This window comes from Nycticebus coucang, chromosome 14, assembly GCF_027406575.1.
Source record: "Nycticebus coucang isolate mNycCou1 chromosome 14, mNycCou1.pri, whole genome shotgun sequence".
Taxonomy (NCBI): domain Eukaryota; kingdom Metazoa; phylum Chordata; class Mammalia; order Primates; family Lorisidae; genus Nycticebus; species Nycticebus coucang.
Genome location: NC_069793.1, coordinates 22,239,281 through 22,249,320, shown reverse-complemented (window position 1 = coordinate 22,249,320; position 10,040 = coordinate 22,239,281). Strand labels below are relative to the sequence as shown.

The 10,040-nt window shown below is 42.9% G+C and overlaps 1 protein-coding gene across 3 annotated transcripts in view; it reads left to right on the top strand.

Annotated features, from left to right (window-relative positions):
• Positions 1–3,657: 3,657 nt before the first annotated feature.
• The window catches only part of TTC17 (tetratricopeptide repeat domain 17), a 123,429-nt gene continuing 117,046 nt past the window's right edge, over positions 3,658–10,040 (top strand). For all 3 annotated transcript variants that reach the window (XM_053561970.1, XM_053561969.1, XM_053561971.1), the window contains exon 1: positions 3,658–3,955. In XM_053561970.1, coding sequence (XP_053417945.1) covers positions 3,797–3,955 — 159 coding nt within the window. In that variant the 5' untranslated portion in view covers positions 3,658–3,796. The remainder of the gene's footprint in view (positions 3,956–10,040) is intronic.

Here is a 10,040-nt window from a genome sequence, read left to right as displayed (position 1 = left end):
AACCTGGCCCTGGGCAAACTGCAACAAAAAAATAGCCGGGTGTTGTAGTGGGCACCTGTAGTCCCAGCTACTCAGGAGGCTGAGGCAAGAGAATCGCCTAAGCCCAAAAGCTGGAGGTTGCTGTGAGCTGTGACGCTACAGCACTCTACTGAGGACAACAAAGTGAGACTGTCTCTTAAAAAAAAAAAAAGACATAGAAATCCTTTGCTGGCTGGGCACAGTGGCTCACACCTGTAATCCTAGCACTCTGGGAGGCCTAGGTGGGTGGATTGCTTGATATCAGGAGTTTAAGACCAGCCTGAGCAAGAATGAGCGCCCCATCTCTACTAAAAATAGAAAAAAAAAAATAAGCTGGGCATCGTGCTGGGTACCTATAGTACCAGCTACTTGGGAGTCTGTCTGAGGGAATAGAATCACTTGAGCCCAGGAGTAGTTTGTAGTTGCTATGAGCTGTAATGCCACTCATAGCACTCTAGCCTGGGAAACAGAGTCAGACTCCGTGCCAAAAAAAAAAAAAAAATCCTTTGCAACTTTCAGGTAAGATGGCCCAAGGGAAGAAGGTAATCCAGAAAGATTCAATCAATGTCCAATTCCTAACTTCAAGAATTCTATAATTTATAAAATAGACCTGTTTGCTAAGATATTCTATGTTGAAAGACCAAAATTACATGCAGTTATGGGCTTACTTATCATTGTTCAACTAAGAACTGAATCACAATTTGAGATATCAGCAATTTCGTCAACTCCCACCTTGTATTTCTATTTGTGTTATCTAAGGGGGAAAGTATAATGATAATGGAAAAAATCAGATCTTGGAAACAGAATAAAAGAAGAGTGACAAGTGAAGTATTTGTAGAAAGTAGCAAGAATCTTATTTAGGTTAGGATTTTTAATTCCTTTATTCACATAAAATGGAAAAGCTATCGTTGAGGAACTAACAAAAAAAAGTCAACAAATTAAGTATGAAAGCTCTATGGAAGATAAAAATACAGTTTAGGAAATGTTCAAATGCTCAGGAATGCCTTCAGTTGCTAATACTCTAGGTAATTAATCAAGTAATTGCAAGAGGACTGGTCCCTGGATGGCCTTGGCCAACCAGCTCTTTCCTCTCTTGCTGTTAATTCCCAAGCACAATGTATTGAGAACAGAACATATTGAGAGAAGGAAATAGGTTGTGTCCTCCTTCCTCCAAAACAGGAGTAATAAGCATTCCGCAATGCTTATTTATACTCAGCAGTCCCAGTCACTCCTAGGGCATATAACCCAGAGAAGTGTTCTGGGGATCCCTCAGTTGTTTTGCAATAGCTGGCATACATGCAAGACTTCATCTGCCCTGGTAAGATTTCCTGACCTTTACAGACCGGTTTACTATGGATTTATCAGTTTATCCTTGCTGCCTATCTGTCAGTAATAAATTTGCTTTGCCTGACTTATTGTGTAAGTGTTCTGCCTCACCAGACTAGATCTAGGAACCTTTGCAAGAGTTACTCAAGAGTTTACCTATCCAAAATGTATAAAGTCATCATCACAAAGTAGTATGGTATTTAATAGTCACATTAGTGCTACAGAATTCAGAGGAGGCAAACAGAAGTTAATATTCTCTTGCTTTCCTTGAAAGAATACCGTGTTGAGAAGGCCACACAGCAGAAAATAGTAGGTGGCTTCAGTGTTAATGCCTAGTCAGCAGCAAGCAAGGAAATGGGGACCTCACTCCTACCATGGAAAAAACTGAATTCTGCCAAGAACTTGAAGAATGCGCTTGGAAGAGGACTCCCAAGAGCCTTGGAGGAGATTGAAGCCTTAATATTAGATGTGAGACTCTGAGCAGAGAACCCAGCCACAAGGAGAACCCCTGAAGAATAAAGTTTAACATCTATGAAAAATAGAAGATATGCCCCTTTACAGGCTAACTTGGGAGTTCAAAGAAATTGCTGGTAGCAAATATGTAATGTTGGAGCTTCTCTCAAACTCTTCAATATTCTTCATTCATTCTCAGGCATTCAGACCCTAGAGTCACGTAGATCTGAGTCCAAACCTGAGCTCTACTACTTATTAGCAATTTGATCTTGGCCAAGTTATTCAACTGTTTAGCTGAAGCCAGGTAAGTTGTGAAGATTCTTTGGAACTAAGCATGTACAGTATCTACAATGTATTAAACCATCTACATCATTAGATGATGTCAGTTTTATACACAAGTTTGGCCTCTGTACCTAGAAATAAGATTCTGAGAACAAAGAGACTCCATCATTCGCCATTTTTCTATTTTGAAACTTTAGAAAACTTCCTACTGCCTACGTTTAAACTCCTTACATATGACATACAAGTACCCTTACTATCTGCCAGCAACTTTACCTTTTCACACTAAATGCTTACTCTGCCGGAACAAGCACCTTTGGTCCAATCCTTCCTACCTAGTTGGTAAATAGATGCCCTTACATGCCCCCATTATCCTGTATTTTAATTGTTAACCTGTCAACATACCACTATCTTACACACTGCTCAATGGTCAGATTTCCACACTCAGAGTCTATCAGAGTACCAAGCGAAAAGCAAACAGCCATATATTTTTAATGAAATGAATATTCATTACTTTAGTCCTTTAAGAAAAGCTGCACTCAGAAGGGTTTTTTTTTTTCATAAAAAAACCAATGTGGTGCTCGTTTTTCCTATAGCACGAAAGTGATGTTTAAATACTTTTCAGTAATTTTTGGTCAGGCAATATTCTCATGCTTCTTTCCCAAAGAGAAAGCCAAAAGCATAATGAACCTTACATGACACACAAAATTAGAAAGGTAGCCCTGAAATACCAAAAATGACATACCTAGCCAGAAGCTAGAAGGCAAGCTAGTCAGTGGCTTCTCTGCCTCTTGCTTCAGTGGAGGGAAATGGGTCTCAAACTTTATTATGCACACCGGTTACCCCGGCAACTTGTTTAAAACAGTCAGATTCAGCAGGTTTGAGGGAGAGGGAGAACAGCTGGGAATAAACTACGGGTGATGCTAATGCTCCTGGTCTCTGAACCTAGACCTGTGGTTAGGCCTTGCTTACACCTGTGCTGCTCAATAGGCAGCCACTAGCCACATGACATGGCTATGAAGCCTCTAAAATATGGCTCTCTCGAAATTAGATGCACGGTAAGTGTAAAATGCATACTTATTTCCAAGGCCTAGTTTTTAAAAACGTAAAATATCTCAACGATTTGTATAGATTCATACTGAATTGACATGTTGTATGTAACGGGTTAAATCTATCAGTATTTTTTCAGTTCCACACGTGGCTCGCACCGTGGTGCTACTGGACAGCGCTGCTCTACACTAACAATCCTCTCCAATTCTCCCTTCTGAAGCTTCCAATACTGCGAAACTTTAAGAATAAAAGTCATACTTCTCTTCCTTTAGATGGTCTAAAGCATCTATCTAGGTTTTGTATCACAACTATTTTACACCATCAGAAATTAAAAAATAGTAAAAAGCAAGGATTTGTTTTCTTAAAAAAACAACACTCTTTTGGATCCTCTCACTTTGGAAAAGTAACCTCCCTCCTGTTCCCACGGTCCGAGATCGTACCGCCACAGGAAAACAACCACCAGAATGCTGTCTCCATCCCTGAAACCAGGCTGGGCGAGCCGTCCGAGCCCGTCCTTCCCCGCTGCCCAAACCGAGGCAGAGGAATCCGGTAGTCGCCGAGCACGGCCCTCTCGGCTCCTCCCTCTCCAGTGCCGACCTCCCCAAGATGGCGGGCGGTGGTGAATCGCTTCCGCTTCCGGGGTGAGCGGCCAGGCCCACGGGGGGGCAAGATGGCGGCGGCAGTGGGGGTCCGCGGCCGGTGCGAGCTGCCTTCTTGCTCCAGCCCAGGCTGGCTCTTCAGCCTTTCCGCCTTGCTGAGTATGGCGGCACGAGGGGCCTTCGCCACCACGCACTGGGTCGTCACGGAAGACGGGAAGATCCAGCAGCAGGTAGCGGCCTGAGCGTGTCTTTTCGTCCCTGCCCGCTCTCGCCCCGGGGGTATTCCCTGGGTCGGCCTCTGGCTGTGTGGCTCCGCGCGGCTCCGCCCCCCCAGCCTACCTTCCCGCGGTGCCGGCCCTGCGACCCCGGTACGCCCTGCGACCCCGGTACTCCCTGCACTCTGACTCGCTGCTGCCTCCTCCCCACTTGTCTTCTGGCCCTCGCTCGGCCACCTGGAAGTTCTGAGCCTTCCAGCCCCTGGCCGCGCGCCGCGTGGGGAAGAGTCGCGCGGCTGTGGGGGGACGGACACTGTGCTGGAGATTTAGAAATCACAGGTTCATCATCCTTGCCTCTGTTGCTTCTCGGGCCCACGCGTCACCGGCGCTCCTGGAGGAAGTAGAAAGCAGGTGGCGGCGCTGGGGTGTGTACAAGTTCCAGAGCGGTGACAGTTTCGGTACCTCCAGTCAGTAGACCATTTAATGCTGCTTCCCCCAAGTCTCCTCAGCCACTTGGTGGGATTCGTTCTGGCTGTGGTGGTTTCAGCTTGTTACCGAGTTCAGCAGGGGCTCATTGAAGACAATATACACACTCCCTTTGCGAAGGAATGGTAGAAGATGCTGTTGGTGCGGTTGCTAGCATCTTCTCCGCTGTACCTGTCCTCCTTTCCCAGTGTACTTTGCATTGTTTATTTATCTCGTTCCTATGACCCAACCTCACACAGCAGATATGCGATTTCCTGGATTGTTGTATGCCTAAACTAATTTTTCAGAGGAGAGACTGCTTTTCTTATATAACTTTATGACTGCCTGCATTTTGCAAACGCTGCTGGTGCCTGAGTAGTATGTGTGCGTGTTCTGCTACAGAATCTTGGTAAACTTATTAACTTCAAATGCTTGAGAACAATTTTTAAATGTAGTAAAGTGTTATGCCCCATGCAATTTAGCCCACTGATCTCAAACGTTTTAACCTGTGTTGTGGGAAATTACTGGCCCTCTGGACTGTGTATAGTGAATGGTGATAAGAATACGTTGCAAGATTTACTTTTGTTTAAGGTGTTTGTGATTTGTCTCCTAATGGTAAACTTTATCTCAAGTAAGTAAAGCGTTATACAATGTGAGCATTATACAAATGTAATATGAGCGTTCTACAAATATAATATTAAAAATCACCCTTGGTGTTCATGAATGGTTTTCAGTATATCTGAGAAAATAACGTCAATTTTCCCATTGGGTAACATTTTTCTATCTGACTTACATTAGAAAGTTTCCTTTCCTTTGGCTGTACCAGCTGAGACTTAAAATATAAGTATGTGTTTTTCAGAAACCCTAGAAACACTGTAAGTTCATCTCTGTTTGTTTTTGTTTTGTTTTATTTTGTGGGTTTTTTTTTTTTTTTTTTGACAGCCTCACTCTGTCTCCCCCAGTAGAGTGCCTTGGCGTCATAGCTCACAGCAACCTAGAACTCTTGGGCTCAAGCTATTATCTTGCCTCAGCCTCCCAAGTAGCTGGGACTACAGGCACCTGTCTCAACCCCCCAACACCCGGCAATTTTTAGAAATGAGGTCTTGCTTAAACTCAGGCTGGTCTATAACCTCTGAGCTCAGGCAATCCACCTGCCACAGCCTCCCAAAGTGCTTGGTTTATAGGCATGAACCACTGGGCCAGGCCTGTAAGTTCATCTTTTAAACATAATATTGGCAATCTGATGTGAGTCCTGGTTGTTTCCACCTTTCTTTTGTTTTGAGTTTTTTGTGTTCGTTTTTGAGACTGAGTCTCACTTTGTAGCCTCTCTTGTTTTGAGACTCTCACTTTGTCACAGCTCACAGCAACCTCAAACTCTTGGACTCAAGCAATCCTCTTGCCTCAGCCACCCAAGTAACAGGGACTACAGGTGCCCTCTACAACACTTGGCTATTTTTATAGACAAGGTCTCACTCTTAAAGTAGACCTCTAAGAGTTTCTTTTTTTTTTTTTTTTTGGTAGAGACAGAGTCTCACTTTATGGCCCTCGGTAGAGTGCCGTGGCATCACACAGCTCACAGCAACCTCCAACTCCTGGGCTTAAGCGATTCTCCTGCCTCAGCCTCCCGAGTAGCTGGAACTACAGGTGCCCGCCACAACGCCCGGCTATTTTTTGGTTGCAGTTCTGCCAGGGCCGGGTTTGAACCCGCCACCCTCGGTATATGGGGCCGGCGCCTTACCGACTGAGCCACAGGCGCCGCCCAGGGTCTCACTCTTCCTCAGGCTGGCCACCTTTCTTTTGATTCCTGATAGTAGTTTTCCTTGAGGCCCTCATGCTGGGAGACATGGAATTATGTCACCCCTGCCACAATTTGAGGAGCCTTTCTCCTATTGGTTATTCTGCACTATTGTTTTTGCCCATAGCTATTTATATTCTGACATTGACTTTTCCTTCCCATTTTGGTGTTCTGCCACTCAGCTGAGAAAATGAACCATTTAAAAAGATGGTAGAAACATTTTATTTATATGGTTAACATTGCAGTAGGAAAGAGTATGATTTGGTTTATCCTCTTTAATAAATTCCTATTTTTTGTACATTGGATTTTAGTGGGAAAACATAAGAATTACTGGTAAGCTTGCCTCAGAGAAGGGGGGAAATCTGAAGAATCTTCTGCAAGTTACTTCTGCATTAAGTATATGACCTTTTCATTGAATTTTTCAATAATTTGCTATCCATGCCATTTATTATGTTAAATTCAGGTAGCCATGAAAAATTTATTTGACTTTTGTATTTCAAGGTTTAGAAAAGATAGACACCAGTTACATATTGCAGAGTTATGAATATACACATATATTGGAAACCCTACACTCTTAGGTGGTTTGAAATAGGACTGTAGGACAAGGAGCATTTATTCCTGCAGGCAGCCTCTTCACAGTCACAGCTGGAGCTGTCTAGCAGCAGGTGTCTAATATTTGGCATGGCAGTTCAGTGAATTTTTTTTTTTTTTTTGCAGTTCTTTTTGCTGGGGCTGGGTTTGAACCCGCCACCTCCGGCATATGGGGCCAGCACCCTACTCCTTTGAGCCACAGGCGCCACTCAAGTTCAGTGAATTTTTTTAACTTATTGAGTCTTGCTGTGCTGCCCAGGCTGAAGTACAGTGGCTATTCACACACATTGCAGTCTCGTATTTTTCCTGCCTCGGCTTCACTCTCTGAGTACCTGGGACCACAAGCATTTGTGAGATGTTTCTATCCATAGTGTCTGCCTCAGCTAGGAAATGTACCTTCCCCAGTTTTCAGCTTACTGAGCTGCTACTGAATTCCTGAATTCCTGAACGTGGCCCAAGAATCCTGGAGCTCTGATGTGAAGAGAACACTCCAGTCACTACGTTGCTTTTCCACTGCCAGTAGGGGAAGGCTAAGAAAAGGCCACTCCTTCCTTCTCTTCTCCAACTCCGTGCTTTTTTCCTAGCCTTGGACTTTAGCATACTTTCTATTTCCTAGTGTCTGTCCCCTCTACTGGAAACTAGTAAGACCATCTCGTTTATTTAAACAAGGGTCCTTAACTTGAGGTCTATGGGCTTGACTGAGCTATTATAATCTAGTTACTAAGAGGATCTACAAATGTAATCAGGCCAGTGGGTCTTTTGGTTGACTTTGTGAAGAACAGGCTTCAAGATAAAAAAATTTTTTAGATAGGGTCTTGCTCTCTTGCCCAGGCTGGAGTGTGGTGGTGCCATAATTGCTCACGATAACCTCAAAGTCCTAGGCTCCTCCCAAGTAGCTAGGACTATAGGTGTGTTCCACCATGCCTGGCTAATTTTTTCTTTTAATTTCTTGGAGAGATGGAGGTCTCACCGAACTCCTGGCCTCAAGCATTCCTCCCAGCCTGCTCTCTCAAAATGCTAGATTACAGCCGTGAGCCACCACATCGGCCAAAATTTTTTTTTGTTTGTTTCATTTTAATGTTCTTTTTGCTTATCACTAGTGTGGCAACATCTATTTTCTATTTTTATCCAAGGTGTCTACCAGTTCACTTTAATCAAAGGCTAAATAAACTTTTGGGAATTAGCCTAAGAGACTAACCACTAAACACCACATCATTTCTGTAGAAAAATTTATGCTCCATTTTCTGCTTCCATTTTACTAGCTAACAGATAAACTTTTTTTTTTTTTTTTTTTTTTTGAGACAGAGTTTCACTTTGTTGAGTCTCAGTCATTTTGTCACCCTCGGTACCCATGGCATCACAGTTCACAGCAACCTCAAATTCTTGGGCTCAAGAGATCCCCTTGCCTCAGCCTCCCGAGCAGCCAGAACTACACATGTCTGCCATAACACCTAGCTATTTTTAGAGATGGGGTGTGGAACTCCTGAGCTCAGGCAATCCTCCTGCTTTGACCTCCCAGAGTGCTAGGATTACAGGCGTGAGCCACTGTGCCAGGCCAGATAAACTCTTGAAATGCTGCCAGTTTGTTAGTAGTAGGCTTACTGAATCAAGTTGTACTTCTGGCACTGGATTCGTTGTCTCTGGGTACTCTCTTTCTTCATAAATGGAGATCTAAAACTTTAATAATTTAAAGCAGTGGTTCTCAGCCTTTCTAATGCCGCAGCCCTTTAATACAGTTCCTGTGGGTTGCAACCAACTGGTTGAGAACTGCTGATTTAAAGTATCATCCTTATCAACTCTTATTACAATATTTACTTTCTCGGCCACTGTTTCCCTCTCCTTCAGTCTTAAAACCATAAAATTTTATATATGGGGAAAATTCTTAAAGATTATATAGAACAACTCATGACAGAAAAAGTCACCCAAAGTTACACATCTAATGAGTAGCATTTAGTGGCAGTACTAAGTAAAAATGTATTAGTCTGCTGTAGCATGCAATTGAATAGTTCGCACTCAGTAAATTGAAGTAAATTTTTTTGTTCATAACACCTACCACTGAAGGACTTGAAAGAAACTAAAAAAACAAAAAATTGAAATAATGAAGTAAATGTCTTTTTCAATTTGCCTTCTGCAAAACTTTTTTTTTTTTTTTTTTAATTTTTGAGACAGAGTTTCACTATGTCACCTTCAGTAGGGTGCTGTGCCATCACAGCTCACAGCAACCTCAAACTGTTGGGCTTAAGCGATTCTCTTGCCTGACCATCCCAAGTAGCTGAGATTACAGGCACCTGCCACAATGCCCGGCTATTTTTTGGTTGCATTTGTCGTTGTTTTAGCACACGTGGGCTGGGCTTGAACTCTCCAGCCTTGGTATATGTGGCTGGCGCTTACTCCAATTTACCTCCAATGAGGAAAAGTTTTTTGGAGTATAGATCCTTTTAACTGCTCACATTAAGGGAGGTTTCTGACAAAGCTCTTTCTCTAAGCCTGGCAACCTTGGAAAAGGACCGTTTCAGCAACTGCGGCCTAAAGAAAAGCTATCAGTTTCAAGTTGGACAAACAGGCTAAATCTCTAGTGGTCTTTAATAGCTTATGAGTGAAGGAGTGGTTTAATTTTGGCCTGATGTTAAGCAATTTGGTTAATCTGGAAGAGAGCATCCATATGGCACTGTGAAGCTGACAGCTTTATTTCTGTGCTTTGCAGAAAGTAAACCATCTTTTTTGTCATAGAGCTGTTTCTATCTTTATATACATAGAACACCCCTGAAGAGACCTCAGCCTCCCAGGGTGCTAGAATTACAAGTGTGAGCCACCGCACAGGCCTCGAAGCTCATTTTTACCCCTAAACCAGTAGCATGCCTGTTTTCTCTAATGCAGTGAAAGACACTATCATCCACCATCCACCCATTTGCTCATGTTAGGGATCTAGTTGTCTTCTTTGATTCCTCCTCATTCCTTATCCCTTACTAAGATCTTTTCATTTTACTTTCTAATTATTTCTTCTTCCTATAGCCACTATTGTTACTCTTAATTCAGGACTCTTAATTCCTAACTGCTCTCTTCCTTTGTTTGATTTAATTTAAAAATTTGAATTCCAAAATAATGCATGGCATTATAAAAATAAACATCCAGTATTTAACGTATTTAAAGTAATAAAGTGAAGTTTCTCCACCTGTATCCATTCTCACTATGCACAGAAAACTACCTTTAACAATATGGTGCATGTCCCAGGATATGGTCCAAATTCTC